At 43.2% G+C, this 23,883-nt stretch overlaps 1 protein-coding gene across 1 annotated transcript in view; it reads right to left on the reverse strand.

The window, feature by feature from the left end:
• Positions 1 to 1,492: 1,492 nt before the first annotated feature.
• Positions 1,493 to 23,883, reverse strand: part of LOC108634524 (AF4/FMR2 family member 2-like) — a 424,707-nt gene continuing 402,316 nt past the window's right edge. The window contains exon 8 of the mRNA XM_018044451.1: positions 1,493 to 1,619. Coding sequence (XP_017899940.1) covers positions 1,508 to 1,619 — 112 coding nt within the window. The 3' untranslated portion in view covers positions 1,493 to 1,507. The remainder of the gene's footprint in view (positions 1,620 to 23,883) is intronic.

Here is a 23,883-nt window from a genome sequence, read left to right on the forward strand (position 1 = left end):
GGAAGAAAAATTATGACCAACCTAGATAGTATATTCAAAAGCAGAGACATTACTTTGGCAACAAAGGTCCGTCTAGTCAAGGCTATGGTGTTTCCTGTGGTCATGTATGGATGTGAGAGTTGGACTGTGAAGAAGGCTGAGCACCAAAGAATTGATGCGTTCGAACTGTGGTGTTGGAGAAGACTCTTGAGAGTCCCTTGGACTGCAAGGAGATCCAACCAGTCCATTCTGAAGGAGATCAACCCTGGGATTTCTTTGGAAGGAATGATGCTAAAGCTGAAACTCCAGTACTTTGGCCACCTCATGGGAAGAGTTGACTCATTGGAAAAGACTCTGATGCTGGGAGGCATTGGGGGCAGGAGGAGAAGAGGACGACAGAGGATGAGATGGCTGGATGGCATCACTGACTCGATGGACGTGAGTCTGAGTGAACTCCGGGTGGTGTTGATGGACAGGGAGGCCTGGCGTGCTGCGATTCATGGGGTCGCAAAGAGTTGGACACGACTGAGCGACTGGACTGAACTGAACTGAACATTGATGATGTACTCAATTTTAAAATTATACTAAATGGTAAGCATTCTCGTGGGGTCAACAATTATAGATGAGAATGGAGTAGGTGAGCCTTGGAGAGTTTTTCCTAAGGTTTTCTTTGCAGGCTCCTCACAAAATATTTAGTGAATGTGGAATTCTGTACTTGTTAACTACCTTGAAATACTAGTGCTTGAGCATGCCTTGAAACACCTTGGTTTCAGTTTTATAAGCTCAGGAGACTTCACTATAGAAAGAACATGATTCGGTCTTAGCTTTTTTTTTTTTTTTTTGAAGGTGATCTTTCTGTGTTTATTTGAGATTCTTGGGACACCCAAGAGGACCCCACAGGCAAGACAGTTTTCTGTCCTAAAGGACACACATGGGCATCACTGATACTACACACTCCACTGCCATTCTCATGATTCATATATGACACCTGACCTTTTTCAATCAACAGGTCTATGCTCATTGGAAATGCTGTAAACACACATTCTGGCCATCTAATTTGGTGTTAAATCCTGTAAATATTAATGATGCAAAATGGAAGAAATCAGGGCAGGAACAACTTTTTGCCAAATGTCTTTTGCCTAAAGGCTCATGTGGGTAGTCACATTTATACTCTAAGGAATGGATGAGTCTGGGTGCTAAGTCTTGGCTGGAGTTACTATAGGAAAGTTACACTGCACTCAAGACCATACTTAGCGCAGGATAGGGAAAGGCTATCTATACTGCTTTTGATGACCAGTAGGTGTATATGGTGAGGAGGGAGCAAAGGCAGGGGTGAAAGCAGTGAATTTTAAGAGCTCAGCATTTCCTCACTGAAAGTGTGAGCTGAGTTGACCTGGTCCAGAACATTCTGCCTGCCCTTGCTTGTTTCCCTTGCTCCAAAGCCCAGCGATGAAGCAGCAGGTAGGCTTCTGCATGGCAAAACCATTCCAGTTTCTTCAGCTCCCATCCTGTGGGTCCAGAATGAGCTCTATGCTGTTCCTACCTGATAGAGCTCAGTGGCAGTGCACTGAGTGGTCAAGGTCTTCATGGGCTCAAGGTCATCTTCATCACTGCTCAGCTTCAAGTCGTCTTCAAGCATCCTACAAAAAAAAAAAAAAAAAAAAAAACAGTGGCACTGACGTTAGAAAGCGTCTTTTCTAAATCATCCTCAGATACATCTTGAGACGGAGATAAAATATTGATGCTCCAATCTGACAGCTGCAATTCTGTCAGAGGTGCAGAGGGAACCAAGATTCTTTCAGCTAATTAGATATTTGAGCTCTTATATTTATGTCTGACTCTACACACATCCTCCCTCTCTACCTTCCCCTAAATCAAAGGAAAAAAAGGACTATTTCAGCATCTCCAGAGATGACTGGAGTCTATATATTTTTACTACTGAAAGTGTAATAAATGTACTGATCAATCATTGTGGAGGCAGAATGTGGCGGTGGATCTCCACAAGAAAAGATGCTTTGAGTCTCCCATGAAAGAAAAGGGGCAAAGGGCAGCCCCTGGCTGGAGAGGCTGTTGTTGGAGCCTGCCGGGGCTCTAAGGACGACAGAGGCAAAAGGCCCAGTGAACTTCCATTGCCTTCCAGTGAGTGCCCTCTGCACTGTGGCAGCTCGGTGGCCACAAAATAGCTGGGTGAGAAATGGCTCGTCATTAACCTTTTGATATATGACCGATCTCTTCCCGTAAAATTTGATCCCAGAGATGTAAGCCCACGATATGTATAAGAAATCTTTCTCTCCTAAGGCAAGTTACCTGAAAAATATGAGTGGTCAGAATTTGGGTGATGAACTAGCACTTTCAAAATTGTTTATCGAGCAGGCAGAGCCTTCTGTTTCTATAGGGATATTAATTCCAGTGCCACCCGCTGTCTAACTCCAAACTTGAGCTACAGCATGAAGAGTGACTTACTGTCTTAGAATTCCAGTTACACTCTTTTCAAAGACCAATTGGTGTTACTATTTTTATTTCTTAAACACAAGTTTTGACCTCATCCCCAGGCTTCAAGTGGAGCCAGCCCCAGCTTCGCTGGACTGATTACTAGTTTCTGAGCATACTTGGCTCTTTCTTGCTTTCAGACTCAGCATCAGGCTCCACTCCCCGGCTAAAAGTCCCTTCTTCAACTCTGAAAGTTCTATTTTTTCCTAGACAGCTCAGTCAGATCCCACCTCCTTCACAAAAGCTTCCAAGAAATAATCTCCATCTCAAAAAGAATCCTCTTTCCCTCTCCCCACTCCCAGCTCTGGCTGATCCCAGCACTGGCTGTCCACTGAGCACCCCCCAGTCCCCAGGTCCCATGTACACAGGTGTGGCAGATTATTTATCTACCTCGGCCTTCCATACAGTGTCTTCCCAGAAATGATGTAGCCCACCAGCCTCATTTTGCAGACAAAGAAAAGTTCAGGGAAGCCAAGTGTTTTGTTCAAGGTCACACAGCTAATTAGTGCTACAGTCCATCCTTAAATTCCCATCTCCTGATTCCCACTTGTGTGCATTTTCCAGAAGGGAAGCTGGAAGGCAAAAAGCAACTTCTAATTTGATAACTAGGAGAGCACATTATTTCGGAGGTCATGTCCAAATGTTAGAAAGGGATTCAGGTCACAGTGGGTTTCAGAAAATCTCCAACGAAAGTCCAGTTCCTCCAGTTTTGTGCTCAATCACCTAAGATCAGGATGCGTTCACTGAAACTGGAAGATGGATATAAAGGATGCTTCGTGGGAAAGTTAGTTGTTAGAGTTGGTTTCAGATGAGTGAAATTTGCAGGATTTATGACTGTCCTTCAAGAGACTAGTGGATGTTTGGAAGATTTTAGAGAAGTAGACAGAATGTATGTTAGCATTTCCTTTGCAGTTGCAGGCTTATGACTGAACAAATAATTCTTTACAACCCATTGTGGTAAATGAAGACTGTATCATTCTCATAAGGAATAGAACTCAAACATTTAAAAATGACCTGTGATGGGCTTCATTTTCTGTGTGTGTGTGTTCTGGTAGGCAATGTCTATGGGTTAGTTTACATGTAAGGGTTCAGCAAAATAAATGATACATGTTTAAATGACTCTAACCCTTTAGAGAATCTATTTCTGTGTCAGGGAAGGTGCTAAGTATTTGTTTGTTGTTGTTGTTTAGTCGCTTAGTTGTGTCTGACTCTTTGCAACCCCATGGACTGTAGCCCACCAGGCTCTTCTGTCCATGGGATTCTCCAGGCAAGACTACTGGAGTGGGATGCCATGTCCTTCTCCAGTAGAATCTTCCCGATTTAGGGATCGAACCCATGTCTTCTGCATTGGTAGGCAGATTCTTTACCACTGAGCCACCAGGGAAGCCCTAACTATTTGATTAGCAGCATGTAATTTGGATCTTATGAAGGAAGTTCTCTAAATAATAATTAGCCCCATTTTGGGGTGGAAATTATTAGCCCCTCCTGGAAAATGGGGCTATGGTGAGGCCTAGAGAGGTTAAGGAACCTACTCATGGTCACACAGCTCATAAATCATGACAGCAAACACAGAACCCAGACCGTCTCCAGCCATAACATCTCCAGCCAGAGTATGTAATGTTTTCTTAGAGGATGTAACTTAAAAAGGGAAGAATAAGAAAGAAAATCAACAGCAACAACAACAACCCCACAAAACAAAACTGATGTGGAATCAAAATGTTGGATTCAACTGCAGGTTAATCATAAACTCTGATACAATAGGTAAGTCATTTACTGTCTCTGCACCTCATCTATGTCCCTTGTCAGTTAAATGGGATAATAGTAATACTTAAACTCCTTGCAGGGTGGTGGCAGTAAGCATAACATGAAGCAATGTATGAAGAATGAAAACAGAAAACAATGCAGGGTATTATCTGTTAGTTTGGAAAGAAATTGCCACAGTTAGAAATAACTGTTAGCAAGTCATCATAAGCAAAGTGTTAGTGAGACTTTGTTTCTCTCATCTCATTTTGCCAACCAAACCAAAGTTTGCTGTGGTGACTCAGGAAATGTCTCAGGGGTCTCTAAGATCCAGAAAAGGGCTCATGATCTTTAGGCTACTCTCCTTCAGTTAGAACCAGGGCATGGAGAGCAGAACTCAGCGCTGATTCGACTCTCCAATCAACTTGATAAGATCTTAACATGAAAATGAAAGGCCCTCCAGTGAACAGTTCTAGAAATAGTCAGCCAATCTGTATAATGATTGACATTAAACACTTCCTGTGCAACAAGCTTGGTGTGGCGCTGGTTGTTAATAAAATAAAGGACAGTCTGATGCATAGATTCAAGTCCTGGCAAACACAAGTCAAGGAAATCACTAGAAAGGCAAATGATTACGAGTTATCTCTGGAGGTGTTAAGCATTCATTTCATCCCACTCCTTCCCTGATCTATTAAGCTTTATTATTGAATCTACATGTACTTGTTTGCATTTCCATCTCGAGCTAATGCTGAACATTACTCTAGGGAAAGTGGCGGATTATGAAAGATTTGGGATTTAATTATTATAGCAGCCCCATTCATGCCCATTGCAGTTCAGGTGGTCTCAGCAGAAAAATGGTAATCTCTTTTCATGAGGTTATAGTTCCAGAGACAGATTCAGCACACATTGAAGAGCCCCAAATGTGAACAGACCACAGTGAGGTGAATGTCTGCCCATGTGTGTGGTCGTCAACAATGACAACAACAATTGTTCTCCCACTTCTCAATTACAGTAAATCCCTATGTAGAAGTCTTCAAGTTGTGAACTTTCAAAGATGTGAACTTGCCCCTGTGTGCCAGCTGTTTGACTATACTAGTGTACTTTTCCAGGTACTATTCTGTAAGATTAAAAAATGTTTTCTTTATTTTTTGTGTGTGTTTGTTTTTAAGTATTATTTGTGTGAAAAGTGAAAGTGAAAGTCGCTCATTTATGTCCGACTCTTTGCGACCCCATGGACTGTAGCCCATGGAATTCTCCAGGGCAGAATACTGGAGTGAGTAGCCTTTGCCTTCTCCAGGGGATCTTACCAACCCAGGGATCGAACCCATGTCTCCCTCACTGCAGGTGGATCCTTTACCAGCTAAGCCACATGGGACAGTTTTATAAACCTACTGCAGTACAGTACTGTATAGTTAATCATTTTAGTTGGGTACCTAGGCTAACTCTGTCAGACTTACAAACAAATTGGACTTATGAACACACTCTAAGAACAGGGGGACTTACTGTAGATGAAAACAGAACAAAGCAGTGATCCTTTGTGACTTCAGATGTTTTTTTTCAGGATCTAGTGCTTCACGGGGTCTGCCTTTGTGTGAAAATTCTGTTTTCATTTTATCTATGACATCATTTCTTGAGTATTAAGAAATAAAATAATTCATTAGATTGTGTCAACAAAAACAAGTTCTGGTCTAGAAAAGCTTGGATACTTAAGGTTGGGACAGATGAGATGGGATGAATAAAAAGAACACTTGGGTGGCCTTGGAGGAGGAAGGAAGACCCATGTTCAGGGTCTTCTCTGTTCTTAATTCTCTGGGCCTTGAGCAGATCCTGGTGGCCTCAGATGGCTCTTGGCACCAGGAAACCCTAGGAAACTATGGTGTGACAGGCCTCATATTACTTGCAACTGTAACATCTGTTGTCCAGAAACCTTGCCACTTCACAGAGTGGAATGCTCAGGTGATTTTGAAGTGGAAAAAACAGAGAGCTTGAAACATTATTCCAGAAGTTTCCATGAAAATGAAGCCTTTAGTTGTGGCAGCATGAGCCTCAGAGCAAGGGCTTAAGAGTCAGACACATCTGAGTTTAAATACTGGATTTTCTAATGGGTTTGCAGTCTTGAACTAGTTAATAAAACTCTTGGAATCTAAATTTTCTCACATGCTAAAATGAGCAATAATAATATCTACTTTGGAGAATTTTTGGAAGGATTTGAATAATAAAGCTTATACAAACTGCCTTGGAGTCAATACAGGTGGCTTTTGCTTTCATCTTGGTTATTATTACTATTGTTGCTATTAGTACCTAAGCAATGGTGCTGTAAACATTTGAATAATACCAAAAAAGTTCTGACGGTAACCCAAAGACTGGCAAAGGCATCAGCTACCAGGCATCATTGGAAGCCCTTGACCAGGTGAGGAGAGGTTCAAAGATCCTTAGTTCAATTCAGTTCAGTCACTCAGTCATGTCTGACTCTTTGCGACCCCATGACTTGCAGCACGCCAGGCCTCCCTGTCCATCACCATCTCCCGGAGTTCACCCAGACTCATGTCCACCAAGTCTGTGATGCCATCCAGCCATCTCATCCTGGGTCGTCCCCTTCTCCTCCTGCCCCCAATCTCTCACAGCATCAGAGTCTTTTCCAATGAGTCAACTCTTCAAATGAGGTGGCCAAAGTACTGGAGCTTCAGCTTTAGCATCATTCCTTCCAAAGAAATCCCAGGGTTGATCTCCTTCAGAATGGACTGGTTGGATCTCCTTGCAGTCCAAGGGACTCTCAAGAGTCTTCTCCAACACCACAGTTCAAAAGCATCAATTCTTCAGCGCTCAGCCTTCTTCACAGTCCAATTCTCACATCCATACATGACCACAGGAAAAACCATAGCCTTGACTAGGCGGACCTTAGTCGGCAAAGTAATGTCTCTGCTTTTGAATATGCTATCTAGGTTGGTCATAACTTTTCTTCCAAGCAGTAAGCGTCTTTTAATTTCATGGCTACAATCACCATCTGCAGTGATTTTGGGGCCCCAAAAAATAAAGTCTGGCACTGTTTCCACTGTTTCCCCATCTATTTCCCATGAAGTGATGGGACCAGATGCCATGATGGAGTTTGGAAAGTTTCCAGGTTTGGATTTATTCTTCTAGAATGTTCTAAACACATTGTGGCTGTTTTGGGTTTCCTGAAATCCTCCAGCATGCCTAAGATCCCCTGGAGAATTTGAAGGCCAGTTGCAAGAGGAAATACCTAGGTAGTTCCAAGTGAGAGTTAAAAAAAAAAAGAGGTCTGTCTTTGATTACCCACTCCCATATCTGCAGAATGACCTGTAGACCCAGAGAAAGAGGTCAAGGATGGCCCCCACTGGACACTGTGCTCACCTTGGGTTCTGTCTTTGAGCCTACCACTCTCAGGAGGTGGTTCCAAGACACGGCTGACTTTAACCTTCACATGTAAGACTAGGCTTCATGAGCTGTTACTTGACCCAGAATCTTTGCTCAGAAGCAACCTTCTGAACCCCAAGTGGTTCTGCAACCTGCACAGTGCCTTTTTGTGAATTACAAAATGGGGCCCCAAACTAAAAAGCCTCTTGATGTAAGTGAAAGAGGAGAGTGAAAAAGTTGGCTTAAAGCTCAACATTCAGAAAACGAAGATCATGGCATCTGGTCCCATCATTTCATGGCAAATAGATGGGGAATCAGTGGAAACAGTGCCAGACTTTATTTTGGGGGGGGCTCCAAAATCACTGCAGATGGTGATTGCAGCCATGAAATTAAAAGACACTTACTCCTTGGAAGGAAAGTTATGACCAACATATATAGCATATTCAAAAGCAGAGACATTACTTTACCAACAAAGGTCCATCTAGTCAAGGCTATGGTTTTTCCAGTAGTCATGTATGAACGTGAGAGTTGGACTATAAAGAAAGCTGAGTGCCAAAGAATTGATGCTTTTGAACTGTGGTGTTGGAGAAGACTCTTGAGAGTCCCTTGGGCTGCAAGGAGATCCAACCAGTCCATTCTAAAAGAGATCGGTCCTAGGCGTTCTTTGGAAGGAATGATGCTAAAGCTGAAACTCCAGTACTTTGGCCACCTCATGTGAAGAGCTGACTCATTTGAAAAGACTCTGATGCTGGGAGAGATTGGGGGCAGGAGGAATAGGGGATGACAGAGGATGAGATGGTTGGATGGCATCACCGACTCGATGGATGTGAGTTTGAGTGAACTCCGGGAGTTGGTGATGGACAGGGAGGCCTGGCGTGCTGCGATTCATGGGGTCACAAAGAGTCGGACACGACTGAGCGACTGAACTGAACTGAACTGGGCAGACAATCAGGTGCATTACTTGATATGGGCTGGATTCTGGCTTCCAGGTGTTGATGGAAATAGCTGCATATTGGTGGATGATGCATAGATGGACCATGGCTCTTCCAGTTGGAAGTGCCTAAAGTGTTACCTCTGTCACCTGTCACCCAGAGGAGGTACCTACAACATCGCCCATGTATGGCTACAGCCTTTGTCTCATGCCGTCGGACATCTGTTTCTACTGTAGCTTTAACTATTTTCAGTTCTACCAGTTAGGAGTTGCCCTGTGCTATCTCATAGCTTCCATCCGGCAGCCTGAGTGCTCTTCTCTGTAGCCCACACTGGGACACTGGACATGCAATGGGCTTGGGAGGTAGGGCCAGTGCTGCTAGTTCCATTGTGTGGGGAAGGGGAGGAGGCTGTTTCAGTCAGGTTTTAGGCACTCAAAAACTGAGAACCATAGCTTCTCTCTCAATTATTTTGGGGTTTTCTGGGGACTAGCTTAAATTACCATGGTCCTCATAAATATTCAGAGCTGATAGTAATCAGAGTAAGTGTTTTCATTTTTTTTCTCCAAATGAATAACACAGCAGAGCTGGGCTGGGCATCCCAGAGAGTCCAGGGTTGCCTGAAGACCTGAGCCTTCTTGTCAGGCAGCCTCTTACTGTGGATCCTTTTCTAGAATAGTATCTTAGTCCTACTACTCCTTAAACGACACTTCCTCTTCATAAAGTAGGTTGGGGAAATGAAATATGACCGGACTAGAACTACTCAGGGAATTGTCTATTTCCCTACCTAGTGCTTTGTAGCTTTGGCAGCACTGAAGCATTTGTGGATAGTGAGGCAGGCGATAAGGAAGAGGCTATGATATTTTTCAAAGCATTCATTCTGTTTCCCCAAGGTAAAGGCTCTTTTCTCTGGAGAAGCTGCATTTAATTTTCTCAAGCTTTTAACTTAAATGTCAGATTTCATGACCAACCCACTGGGAATCCTAGAAATTCCAAGTCTGAGGGCTGGGGCAGTGACAAATAGTTTGAAGATCCAGACTGTATTCTATGGGGATAAGTCTCCAAGATGTATTAGGTGGGACCTCTAGCCCAGTGTCACCCAGTGGGTCCACAGTCTGGGTCCCAACTAGATCATGCACCCTTCCATGGGCATACAGACCAGAGAAGGAGTATCTTTTATAGCTGATGGTCTTCTTAGGGTTTCAGAAAATAGGGCATCTCATAAGGTTACTCTGGTTCCTTAGTGAGAGAATTGAGAGGTCCCTTAGGGACCATCTATTTAGCCCAGGGGTTGGCAAACTGAGGCCTTCAGTCCAAACTAGCTTTCCTTCTGCTCTTATACTGCCTGTGAGTTAAAACTGGTCTTACATTTTTAAATGGTTGAGAAAAAATCCAGAGAAGAATAATATTTCATGACATATGAAAATTATATGGCATTCAAATTCAAAGTCAATTGGAACATAGTCACACCCATTCATGTAAATACTAACTGAGCTTTTATGCCACAATGGCCAGGTTCAGTAGCTATAATGGAGAAGATAGGGCCCCAAAAGCCTGAAATATTTACTATCTGAGCATAATAAAGTCTGATGACTTGTGCTGTAAACCAGTGGTTTTCAAACTTTCCCACACCCAAGATTCCTCCCTTGCCAGGTGAAATCTTATTAAGAACCCCAAATAAAAGAGTCATGCTGCTTGGCTCACAGCCAGGTTTGGGAACCTCTGGGGTACCCCAGGGATGATGAACATACTGTGGAAACAACTCATCTGGTCAAGTCATATGTTGGGGGTAATTATGGCTCCGTGGATATTATACAGGATTTTGTTAGAGAACATGAGTTAAGTTACTTAACTTTTCTGAACCTCAGTTTACTTCTCTGTGCAATAGGCATAAAAATAATATCTATCTCAGAGATTCAAAGGATGCAGACTAGTCTGTTTGGCTTGAGTCCTGAGTACATATGTACAAGGCAAAGGTAGGAAACAAAAGAGTAAGAATCTGATTTCTATCCACACGCATGGCATGTATGGATTTATATCTATATTGCATACATAAGCCCAAGTTCATAGAATGAGCCTTGATGTATATGATTATTGACTTGTATCAAACTGCCACCTCTTCAACCTTGGACTTCCATTGAATTGATCACATAAATTCAGCACAATACCAATTTTCTCCTCCATGGGATTTATTTTGAATTTGATTTTCATTTTCTTGGTATATTTCTCTGGGTTATGACATTTTCTGCAAATATGGGAACTCAAGTTATCATGCAAAAGACAAACTGCCTAATAGAATTCAGATGGCTTTCAAGAATGTTACACACACCCAAACATTATTGTATCATTTTTCAGGGTGTGTGTGAAAACATCTGAGAGTGGATTTCCCTGGAGAAGATCATAACCCAGTGGGCCAACCTGGACCTGACAACAGCTGCTGGGATCATTCCAAAGGGGAAAAGAGAATCTTTTGTTTTAAAAAATATTCCAAGCATGCATCTTAATAGTAGATGGTGTCAACTCTTCAGTAGGACTGTCCGAGTCATCTTGAATGAATTGTGGAGAGTCATCCATACAGAGTAATAGGGATTCATTCAGGATCATTTACTGGGCTTGGTATTTGTGGGTGAAACAATGTTGGAGCACACAAGAGCACAGATTTTGCAGTTGGGCTGTGCTGAATTTGAACCTTAGTGCTAAAACAGGCTTCTCTGGTGGTTCATTCAGTAAAGAACCCGTCTGCAATGCAGGAGACCTGGGTTTGATCCCTGGGTTGGGGAGATCCCCTGGAGAAGGGCATAGTAACCCACTCCAGTATTCTTGCCTGAGAAATCCTATGGAGAGAGGAACCTGGCAGACTATAGTTCATAGGGTCTCAAAGAATTGGACACAATTGAGCAACTAACACTTGCACTTTCTAAAGCATACTGAGTGTGGACTAGGGCAAGTTTTTTTTTTTTTTTTTTATCATAGCTTCAGTTTCCTAATCTGTACAATGGAAGCAATAACAGTACCTATTTCAGAAGGCTGGTATGAGGATTAGATGAGATATGTATGTGAGATGGTTGGTAGACACTCTGTGATTACTGTAACTATCATTACTACTTGCCATGACTGAGCTTGGCCCTGGGGAGGCAACAGTGAGATGACATGGCCTCTTCCCCTAAAAAAACTCACACCTTAAGAAGGATAAGACTTGACAAACAAACAATAACAACGTAATGTTGTAAGCTCAATGTTAGAGGCATGTAAGAAGGGACTCAAAAGAAGGGATGTTGATGTCTACTCAGAGAGTCTGGTGAAGGCACTCGGAGACCAGTGACTTGCCTCTTTGCAGAGCCAGCTGAGCTGTATGTGGTTTCTGAGCACAGGGAGAGGCTGAGTGTAAGGCCTGAGCCTGCTCTGCAGTCAGGCCCAAGTTCAAACCCTCACTGGCTGCATCACCTTAGATCAAATCCCTTGAACTTCCGAGTGAGTCCTTGGTGACAGAGGACTCCTAACACTAACAGCTTATAGGACTGTTGTAATTATTAAATGAGACAATGCTAGCACATGGGAATCCCCCTACCTTTATCATCTATTGTGATTATTGGCTCAAGATAACTCAGCCTGGATTATCCTGAATACATTAGATGTCATTTTTACTTAGAACCAAGTAAAACTAGAGAAGTGTGTTTTCACATTAATGTGAAAGTTGCAGAAAGGAAAAGAACTGTACCTCAGCCCCAAATAGTTTTCCCACATCAGAGGTAGAAGTAGATCAATTTTTTTAGTACAAAGTCTATTAATATTATATCAACTTTATCAAATCTGTAAAATTCAAATCTACATAAAATAAAACTGAACTGCATATCATAAAATATTAATCTACCAGATTCCAGGAGTGTATAAAATGTTTGATATTGAGAAGTTTATTCATATACTACATCATGTCATTGACAAATAAAATGATAAAAAAATATGATCATCTCAACAGATGCCAAACACACACCAGATAAAATTTCATGCCTATTCCTGATTCAGAGCTTTAAAAACTGGGTAGAAAAGGATCCATCTTTTCTGGATAAGGACTATGTAATGGAAACTGTCAATCTAAAGGTATGTTTTAGTAGGTAAAAAGGTTAAATCAATTTTCAAACTTGTATTTTAAAATAAAAATGGAATCACAGATGACTGTTTCAAGTGTTTCTAAAAATCTGTATTAATGTTGATTCATTGGGTAGGCAGAAGGAACACAAACAGACTAATATCATCCAATGACACCATTTGTTCTGATAATTACTCCAATTTAAACAGTTTTGAGGCATCACATATGGCTTCCATGAGGAATTCTTCCCGTGTAGGTAAAGATAAAATTAGAAAGTCACAGGAAAACCCTCAGGTTCCACTTCCACATTTCATAAAGTATTAATCTTTTAAAAACACATCACCATTGTATTGACATTTGTGTCTGCCTACAAGTTTTATAAATGCAGAGATGCTGGGTAACTTGATAGAAAATTTGATCCTATTGTTTTAACAAAATGAGAATTGTTTTAGAAGGGGCTCCACAGTGTCTGGGCATAAATTTCCCCTAAGTAACAGTATGAGGCAAGCATTTTCTTCAGGGAATTCAACATTTATGTTGATGCACTTGGCTGCAGAGCCAATCCTGCACTGGCTCTAATACAGAGGAATTTTCTGAACATTTTGAGTAATGGGACTGAAATAATTTAACAGCTCCTTCTGTGCATGTTAAATTAGTTGCATGATAAATTTAGCTTCTGCAGAAAACTTGTTTACACTATAAATTATAGCACATGGCACAATCACATTGATGTGGAAAGCCAGCCATGTTGAATCATTTTGGCCATCTCTTTTCAAACTTCAGCATGGTGCAAATGAATTATCTGTGGTTCACCAACACAGTGTGGCTGTTTCTTAACCCTGGGATCCTGCTGAAGCCATGTAAAGTCAATATCTTAGAACTTCCATTGACTCCAAAATAAAAGCTGAAGTTCTGAGATGAAAAGATTCTCAAGATAAGTGAGTGACACACAGATCTAAATTGTTCTGTGTTGTTGCTCAGCTGCTATGTTGTGTCTGACTCTTTACAATCCCATGGACTGGCAGCACACTAGGTTTTATGTACTACCATTTTATCAGTGGATTAGAAGGGATTGACTTTCTGATTCTGAAACACAGAAATAACCTAGATGATTAATGAATAAGAACTCTGGTAAATATAAGCTCCTAAGAGGTGTAAGGCCATGTAAAGGAGAGAACAAAGATTTGGAAATTGCATGGACTAGGGGTCCAGTCTGGGCTCTTGTATTTACTAGCTGTGCAAATGTAGGCAAACTGATTGATCTCTCTGAGCCTCCATTTTTGGGTCTCTAAAACAAGGTCCCTGATATCTATTTTGCATGCATTTTGTGAAGAATAATGTGAAAAGAATATGATGGTGAGGGCTTAATAAATGCCACCACTTCTATTATTATGGTATTAGGACAAATTGGATCCTGGTTCTTATACCAATGCATTCAGAACCAGTATTAAAAGAATCCCTGCAGATGAAATTACCAGATCTCTGGTTGAAGAAAGCAGTTTCAGTCACAACAGAGTCATAAGTAGGTTTTACATACTGTCGGCAAACATATTAAGAAATTGGAGGTCTATCCTTTCATGATTTGCCTTAAGTAAGAAAGTGCCAATTCTAAATATTTGTCCCAACACTAGGCTATTTCTATCCTATTGTTCATAGACACATTTGTGATATATGGGCAGCTGTTTAGATAGAGAGAAAAACAGAGAGCTATAAATATAGACATGGAAAGTGGCAGATCCCAATACTGGCCAGGAATTATCAGTTAATTTCTAAAACTATAAAATATACTTAGAATAAAAGTGTACTCATCTGAAATAAAACAGCTCCAGTCATTCTAGGAATAACACGATAGTCAATTCAAAGCTCTTTGAACATCACACTCATTAGATGTAAACTGAGGGCTCCAGGGCTCCCACCTTGCCTCTGTCTCACCATGAATCTAAGTTGGCTGATCCTAGTGAATGATCACAAGACTTATTCAGGTAAGCTCACTGTGTGCCAAGTCACGGGCTTCCCTGATGGCTCAGACAGTAAAGCGTCTGCCTGCAATGAGGGAGACCAGGGTTCAATTCCTGGGTCGGGAAGATCCCCTGGAGAAGGAAATGGCAATCCACTCCAGCACTCTTGCCTGGAAAATCCCAGGGACAGAGGAGCCTGATAGGCTACAGTCCGTGGGGTTGCAAAGAGTCGGACACGACTGAGCGACTTCACCTCACTGTGTGCCAGACACTCACTCTGCCACGTGTGCCAATGGATCACTTCATTGACTCTTTTCAAAAAATCTGGGAGGCTGCACTTGTACTTTCTGTTTAGTTAAGGAAACTCAGAAAAGTCAAGAAATGTCTCCACAGAATGGGAGAAAAATAGTTGTGGGTCATATATCTGATAACAGTCTAGTATCAAAACAGTATAAAGAAGCCTGAAACTGAAACCATAAAAATGCAGCCATGAAATTAAAAGATGCTTGCTCCTTGGAAGAAAAGCTATAACCAAACTTGACAGCATATTAAAAAGCAGAGACATTACTTTGTCAACAAAGGTCCATCTAGTCAAAGCTATGGTTTTTCCAGTAGCCATGTATAGATGTGAGAGTTGGACCATAAAGAAAGCTAAGTGCCAAAGAACTGATGCTTTTGAACTGTGGTATTAGAGAAGACTCTTGAGAGTCCCTTGACCTGCAAGGAGATCCGACCAGTCCATCCTAAAGGAAATCAGTCCTGAACATTCATTGGAAAGACTGGTGCTGAAGTTGAAGCTCCAACAATTTGGCTACCTGATGCAAAGAGCTGACTCATTGGAAAAGACCCAGATGCTGGGAAAGGTTGAAGGCAGGAAGAGAAGGGGATAGAGGATTAGATGGTTGGATGGCGTCACCGACTCGATGGACATGAGTTTGAGCAAGCTCCAGGAGTTGGTGATGGACAGGGAAGCCTGGCATGCTGCAGACCATGGGGTGTCAAAGAGTTGGACATGACTGAGTGACTGAACTGAACTGAAAACAATCAAAAAATGGGCAAGGGATCTGAATGGATGTTTCTCCAAGGAGGATATAAGAATGGGCAACAAGCAGGTGAAAAGATGCAGAACATCATTAGCCATGAGGAAATAGACATAAAGTGAAAACAACTGAAATAGCCATGAAATGATGAGTGGACAAACAGCATGTGGTATAGCCAGAGCATAGAATATTATTCAGCCATAACAAGGAACACAGTATTGGTACATGCTACAACATAGAGGCATCTTGAAAACACTATGCTGAGTGAAAGAAGCCAGATACAAAAGACCACATGTTGAATGATTCCATGTACATTAAATGTACACAATGCGCATAGCTATAGAGATAGAAAGTAGATTACTAGTAGCCAGGGGCTGGGGGTTTGGGGAGTGAGGAATGAGTACTCATGGCACAAGAATTCTTTTTGGGGTGATGAACATATACTGGAATTAGACAGTGATGATGATGGCATAAGTCTGTGACTACCACAAATCACTGAATCATACACTTTAAAAGGTTATTTTATGGTACCTGAATCTCAATAAAGCTGTTATTTTTAAAAAGTCACACAGCTGGGTGAGTGGGAGGAGGGAGAGGTGAGATGACAGCCTGCACTTGCCTGATGCCAAAGCCCATGTCCCTAACCACTCCTCTAACTGCCTTGCTTGATGGAGATTGACAGGAGCTCTCAAATACGTTGCAACTCACATCCATGGAGAAAACTGCCTTGAGAAAAAGAGCTGTTTTCCCCCACACACAATCCCTTTCTCCTTCCATTTTTTCTGTGTTAAAACTGTAGTTGATACAGCCAGCAGAAGCTTCACTGGGGAAAAAGGCTTTGTTTTTTCCAGGAGAGACAAAGCATTATATTAAAGAGACAGCTCTCTGGATGGTGCAGGGACCAAGCCCAGAACCCTTCAGCAAAGATGCTCTATCCCTCTCTGACTTTAGAATTTCCAAACCGGAGGGTAGTAAAGACGAATCCATCCGCACGGAGGTCTCCTCTCACAGGACAAATCACCTGTCCTCTCGCAATGAACCCACAGGCAGGCACGTGTGTCATGTGGCCTGACGGTGTGGATGAGTTGATTTAAGTAGACAATTAGGACCTGTGGCAGGAGGCTCACATTTTAGTGGTTAAAGGAGAAGCCAGGGTGAGAATGTAGACTTGGTGCTCACTGATTATTATATACAGAGGTTCATTAAAGCACAGGGAAAGAGGTGGGGAAAAGGTGTTAGTTCTCGCTGGCCTGATGTGTAGTCTGCCCAGGACTGTGGCAATTTCTCTTCGGTTGAGACCTCTCCATGCCCGGTGCTCTGCTACCTAATCGATTTCCCAGATTCTGACACATGGGATTAGGTAGGTGGGCTCCCATCAGGGCCCCACACTTGTGATGTGGTTCCTACACTCATGCAAATGTTAGATCACAAATCCAATTTAAACCGGGGTTCCCTTGAGCTGAGAGATAATTTGCCTTTAATCCTCTTCTGGTTGGCTATCATCTAAGCTTCCCCATCTGAGACATGACACTGTGAGAAATGTCCACAAGTCTTGAGCGCACTCAGGAGTCCCCAGCATACACACACCCCGCCAGGAACACTGTTTCTAACCATAGAGTTTCAGGTCTTGACCCAGACCTTGAACCCAACCCAGATCTTGCTGCCGTCTCCCTCACCACCCACCTTGCATTCCCAGACCTGGTCAAGGAAACCATCCACGGCTGGTTCAGGGACGATGCCCTGCCCTGGGGTCTGCACCTCTGACTGGGGGTTCTGTTCACGTGGGGAGTATTTGGCCACCCCGTCGGTTTGGGGACCACAAGGTAATAGGAGCTTTCCCCTCTCATTCTTCATGCTTTTTGTTATGTTTAATCACCCACCTATCAGGGCCAAATTGCCTTGTCACTGCCTCAGAGCTTGCATGTGACAGAGGGAGCTGCTATTGCTAATGCATGCCGTCACTCGGCCACGTTTCACTTGCCTCAGTTTGACAGCCACACAATAGCCACCTTCCTGAGAAAGAAAACTGTGATTTAGTGGGGAGAGAATGTGGGGCAACAGCCAGATTTGTCTCTGGGTCTCCAGCGGGCTCTCTTGGCACAGCCTCCAACTGCAAAGCCCAAGAATGATCGGCCCCCAGGAAGCAGACCAGTCTGAAGCTGGGGTTACTTCAGAGCTGCTGGCAGAGAAGGTGGGGGCTGCTTCCTCTGAATGGGCTGTCTCCACAGGAGAAAAGCAAATCTGGTTTGTTTTTTTTTTCATTACTTTCTCCATTGCCCAAGTAGCGGCTGAGCAGCCTTTTCTTAACTTGGTAATTGCAGTAACAATGTTATCTGGAAATTACTGTTTGCAGATGCGGCCTGAGTCAGCTCCCTACACCGGAGTCATTCTGAGAGGGTGGAGGAGAAAGGAGCTCAGCGTGGCTTTCCTGGGGTGGGTGGATGTGTGTGTGGGGTGGTCGGGGAGGGGTGCAGATTTCATGTTCATGAGGCTTCCCCCTGGCAGGGTTGGGACAGAACCCAGCAGCCCATCGCTACGTCCTGCCATCTGAAGGAGCCCATCTAACAAAGATCGTGAGACCTGTGCCATGAAAGAAAGGCAAATTCAGGCAACAGGCTGATTATGGGTACCTCTGCATGTGACCATATTTGGAGACAGGGTCTTTACAGAGGTGATCAAATGAAAGTGAGATCATGAAGGTGGGCCCCCATTAGACACAACTGGTGTCCTGACAAGAAGAGGAAATTGGGATGCAGAAATACCTGTATATGGATGGTGATATGAAGAGATAGAAGGATGAGATGTCCATCTACACAAGCCCAGGAGAGAGGCCTGGAACAGATCCTGCCCTCATAGCTCTCAAAAGGCACCAACACTACTCACACCTTGATCTTGAGCTTCTAGTCTCCAGAACTGGGGGACAATGCATTTCTGGTGTTTCAGCCCCCAACATGTGGGACTGTTACATCAGCCCCAGCAAACAAATACAGGACTATATCCAGGGCAACCAAATATGTGGATTGGAGGGGAATAGGTATCTTTTCACTCTTTTCACATACTCACCTTACCACCTAATGACCTGGGGAAAGAAGCAGTTGCTGAGGCAGGGGGGCAGGGGGGCAGGGGGTGACACTAACAGAAAAGAGCAAGCAAGGTGATAGGGGAGGGGAATCCCAGGGACCAGTTTTCTAAAGTGGAAAATAAGTGAAACTTGGGTCATCTGAGCCTCTCGATTGCCATGTCATCTCCAAAACTAAAATGTAAGCAAACTCCCGGTCACACCTCACCCTGTTTAGGAGGGTCTTCTAGTGAAGTGAGAGTGTTGTCATTTTGCTTGGTAATCCTCATGGATTTTACCTCTATTCTTGTCAGTGGTAAAGCTGAGTGTGGCTTCCAGTGACTTCTGATAATGCTATCTGAGGGCAGATTCTAACTCTTTAAGTGAGTAGTATTTATATGAAAGCATTCTTATAGCATGGATTTGTCCCCTGGAGCGCTTACCATGTCACCCTTTTGGCACACACTCGGCAGACCTTAGACTAAGAGCTGAGTCACACAGCGTGAGAGGTGAAATGCCAGAGAGTGTGATGTCAGTGAAAAGCCCAGCACAGAATGCAAGATAATCACTGATGCCCGAGGCATAGCCAGCAATGGGGCTTATCATTTCCCCACCAGGAGTGATTGAACATGCGCTGTAGACATGGTTCTGAGCTACCTTGCTTGGGCTGCTCCATGCGGGCCATCCCGCCTGCTTTCTCCTCCTCTGCCTGCACATCTGCAGTGACACTCTTCCCCCTGAGCTCCTTGCTTTTCCGCTCTTCTTGGGAGATATCACCTACTGCCCTGCCCCTACATCTCCTTCTTCAGCCCAGACATTTCCCTGAGCTCTGGACTCACAAATCCAGCTCTCTGCTAGACAGTTCCACAACCATGGCCCACAAACACCTTGAGTCCCAGAAAGCAAAAATTAAACCCATCATCTTTAGCCTCCTCCCCCTGGTTTGTTTCATTTAAGCATTCATTTTGTTTTATCTATCTGCCCATCCACTGTTGTAGTTAAATACACATAACAGAAAGTTCACCCTGTTAAAACAAACTATTTAGTGCTTTTTAGTGCATTCACAGTGTTGTGCAACCACCACCATTATCTTGTTGCAGGATATTTTGAGCACTCCAAAAGGAAATCCCATACCCTTTTCCTACCCCCTCCCCCACCCTTGCTTCCCTCCATCCCTCAGTTCAGTTCAGTCGCTCAGTCGTGTCTGACTCTTTGCGACCCCATGAATCGCAGCACGCCAGGCCTCCCTGGCCATCACCAAGTCCCGGAGTTCACTCAGACTCATGTTCATCGAGTCAGTGATGCCATCTAGCCATCTCATCCTCTGTCGTCCCCTATTCCTCCTGCCCCCAATCCTTCCCAGCATCAGAGTCTTTTCCAATGAGTCAACTCTTCGCATGAGGTGGCCAAAGTACTGGAGTTTCAGCTTTAGCATCATTCCTTCCAAAGAAATCCCAGGGCTGATTTTCTTCAGAATGGACTGGTTGGATCTCCTTGCAGTCCAAGGGACTCTCAAGAGTCTTCTCCAACACCACAGTTCAAAAGCATCAATTCTTCTTTGGTGCTCAGCCTTCTTCACAGTCCAACTCTCACATCCATACATGACCACAGGAAAAACCATAGCCTTGACTAGACGGACCTTAGTCGGCAAAGTAATGTCTCTGCTTTTGAATATGCTATCTAGGTTGGTCATAACTTTTCTTCCAAGGAAGCGTCTTTTAATTTCATGGCTGCAGTCACCATCTGCAGTGATTTTGGAGCCCCCCAAAATGAAGTCTGACACTGTTTCCACTGTTTCCCCATCTATTTCCCATGAAGTGATGGGACCAGATGCCATGATCTTCATTTTCTGAATGTTGAGCTTTAAGCCAACTTTTCGCTTTCCTCTTCCATCCCTAGGCAACCTCTAACCTGCAGCCTAACTTCTAGCCTCTCTTGATTTGCCTAGTCAGGATCATACAATAGATGGACTTTTGTGTCTGGTTTCTTTCACTTAGCACCAAGTTTCTGAGGTTCACCCATGTCATTGCATGGATTAACACTTCAGCCCCAAGCTTCATGTTCTACCTATCTCCGCAGTGTCACCATCCACCCATGTTTTAAAGCAAGAAAACTGGCAGTTACTTTAAAATTTCTACTCTAGCCCTCAGATCATATATCTTGTCAATCACTTACTCCTCGCGATGGGACCACAGACCATCCTTTCTCTCTGTATCCCCTCTTCTTGACTGACACCTTATCAAAAGCCTTCAGCATCTCTCTCCTGGGCCACAGCAATCTTTCTACAGCATGATGCTAGCCATATGATTCTACTTTGAGGGTAGCAGTCTTGGGAGGTCTAGAATCTGTAAGGGGGTGTGGCCTTGAGGGAACTGGGGCCTGGGGCCTCTGGAGGAGGTTCTTTCACAGGTTTGGAAATGGGCTGGTGGGAGGGAGTGACTGGCACCAGAACGTATTGGGACTTGTGTGGGACTTGAATGGGATCCAGGGTCAGCATCACAGCATGCTCCCAGGGCTCCTGGTGAGAGGAACATCCCTTTGCCTTGGGAACAAGAGGTGTTTATGCAGCATCCAGAGAGCCTTCTGGCTGGGATGGTCAGGTGTTGGTGTGCCACCCTGAGGGATGACTACAAAAGAAGTACTCGAGAGATGAGGCATGCCACATGAGGCGCAGGCCGGGAGGAAAGAGCAGAACTCGTGAGCAGCACTGCCATCTCCTCTGTCTCTGTAACATACGAGCACATCAGAACCCCACGTAATCACCAGGTTGCCCTCTTGTACTTAAAACAGGACTGTTTATGTGAAAGAAAAAACTGTTGGGCTCATCTACACGCAGACTATGCTGGTCATGAAAGGCTATTTTAATTGTGTTAGTTGGGATGGACTTTGTTCTGCTGAATGCATTCCAGCTCTTCTGAAAGTCGCTCACTCACCACAAGGCCCCACTTAGGGAGAGGGCTGCCTAACTTTACCAGCCTGCAGCCCTGGAGCCTGCCCACATCCCTGTTACCAAATGCTCCCTCCCTCTAGCCACTGTGGGTCCTCCCCAGATGAGCTCTTCCCTAGACAATTGCCCTCAGCAGACAGAGCCACTTGACTGAGGGACAAAGGTCCTCTGTGGGGTCAGGCTACATCCAGGCTCTTTGCTTGGCTGTCTTCTATCCATCTTCTATTTCTTAAAGATTTTTCCTTAAACACACATTCTTAGGAAAGGCCAGCTTTCAGGTATCCTGACATCAAACCATCCTAATTTCACATATGGTGTCTCACACCCATGGGTCTTATTGATGGGAATTCTTTGGGTCTATTTCATTTTCAAGATCTAATCCCTCAGTCTTTTTAGGAGAAAGTAAGGGCTTAAACCAGATTTAATATCCTCTCCAGCTCTTCAGAAAGGTACACCATCATGCTACAACATCAGAAAAATCTGTTACGTTACAGACAATGGTTTTTATTCATTCTTTGAGTTGTTTATTAGCACTAAATTGAATAAATTCAAAAATAACAACTTTTGTATATTTACCAAGTATGCAATTATATAGCAAAAAGCCTTTGCTGAAATGTTAAGCATCTTTCCACAGAGTTTCACTTAATATTTATTAAAACGCAGCCATAGATTCCTTTATCACATGCTGACTCTCCACCATCACTTATTCTCACGATATTTCAGCCCTCTTCCAAGGCTGATGGTACTTCCCATTTTACAGATGCAAGTGATTAGAAACAGACCATTGAAAAGATGTACCATGCAGCATGTTGCAGAGGTCTGCACCAGTACAAAGCATCTTCTATGTTCTATACTACTGTGAACATCTAGAATGTGCTGAGATTGTTTTTCTCATCCTTAATACAGCTTCTTCTTTTTTCCCCCTTTTTGCTTCTGCTTCTTTAAGCAGAGACAAACAAACCCCCAAGAAAGTGCCTGTCACTCTGCTGTATTGTTTTTCCACTAATTATGCTTTATTTAATTAAAAATAAAAGCCAATGTATATCCTAGGCAAAGAATCTTACTAAGTTGACAGCTTAGAAATGTGAAGCCTCTCTTTGTTTAGGGGCACAAATAATCCTTGAAGACTAAGAACGTAAGTTTACCTACATTGCCCTCTGCTTGTCCTGGAAAGAACAGCTCTGGGAGTCAGGGGTGGGGGGTGTCATAGAAATAACCTTGTCAATCCTTTCTGCCAACAAGGGTGCTAATTAGAGCCAATTAAGAGCCTCGTTTTTTTGTCTGTGGAACATCTGTCCATAGGCATTGAACTCTAACACCCCGACTCATTTTATCAAGCCCCAAAATATCAGAAAGCATTTCATGTTGGTCCCTGCTAATGCAGCTTGATTTTCAACTCATAAGAAGTTCCAAATTCTGTTCTTAGTCAGGATAGGCTACTATATTCCTGTACACTCTCACCGTCATTCATACTTACTCTATTTAGAAAGAAAAATCTTCGTGAGGTGTTAAGACGCCCTGGTCAAGAAGAGAAGTGGCAAAGATAAAACCATGGGAGACCCACGCTTCTTGCTTGCCCTATATTCTGCTTCATTTTTCTAAAAAGTAATGTATTGTTACCTAGATAAATGGTCTTTGTTTTCTCTCTCTCTTTTTAATCCTGGTGAGGTAAAGGCCAGTGTAAAATAGCTTCTTTTTAATTGAACCTATTCTGTGTATACAGTGGGTCCATAAAAGCGCCTCCATCATTAGCGTTTGGTCATGCAAATGAAGGTGCCCTGCTGTTTCTTTCTCTCTTTATAAAGTGCCCTTTCAATCAATGTTTGGGACAGGACAGGACCCTTGTGACTTGCAGCTTGTTTTATTCTGTGTGGCCAGGAGAGAACTTCATTCATTCCAGCGTAGCTTTATAATGACACATTATCACAGAAGGTGCCTACGCTATTTCTTCCTACTGCCAAGTACGTGGTATATTTTCTGAATTCACTGCAGACTAGGAAATCTGTTCATTTCATCTGGCAAAGATTCCTTTAATTCGGCTGTTTTTTTAGATTCCATTATGAAGCCTTTTGTCCTTTCACTTCAAAGTAAACAAACACACTCATTGATCTTTAGAGGACTATCAAATTTTACTGTAAAATGCATTATTGCCATATCATTTTCTTCAGTTCTCTAATAATGTTATTTCACATTATTCAATTTGTGACCTGCCTCGTGCAGTGAAATGTCATGAGTCTTCTCAGAGTGAGTTAGAGTCTCACAAGAAGTAGAAAAATAAAT

This window comes from Capra hircus, unplaced genomic scaffold (assembly GCF_001704415.2).
Source record: "Capra hircus breed San Clemente unplaced genomic scaffold, ASM170441v1, whole genome shotgun sequence".
Lineage (NCBI taxonomy): Eukaryota > Metazoa > Chordata > Mammalia > Artiodactyla > Bovidae > Capra > Capra hircus.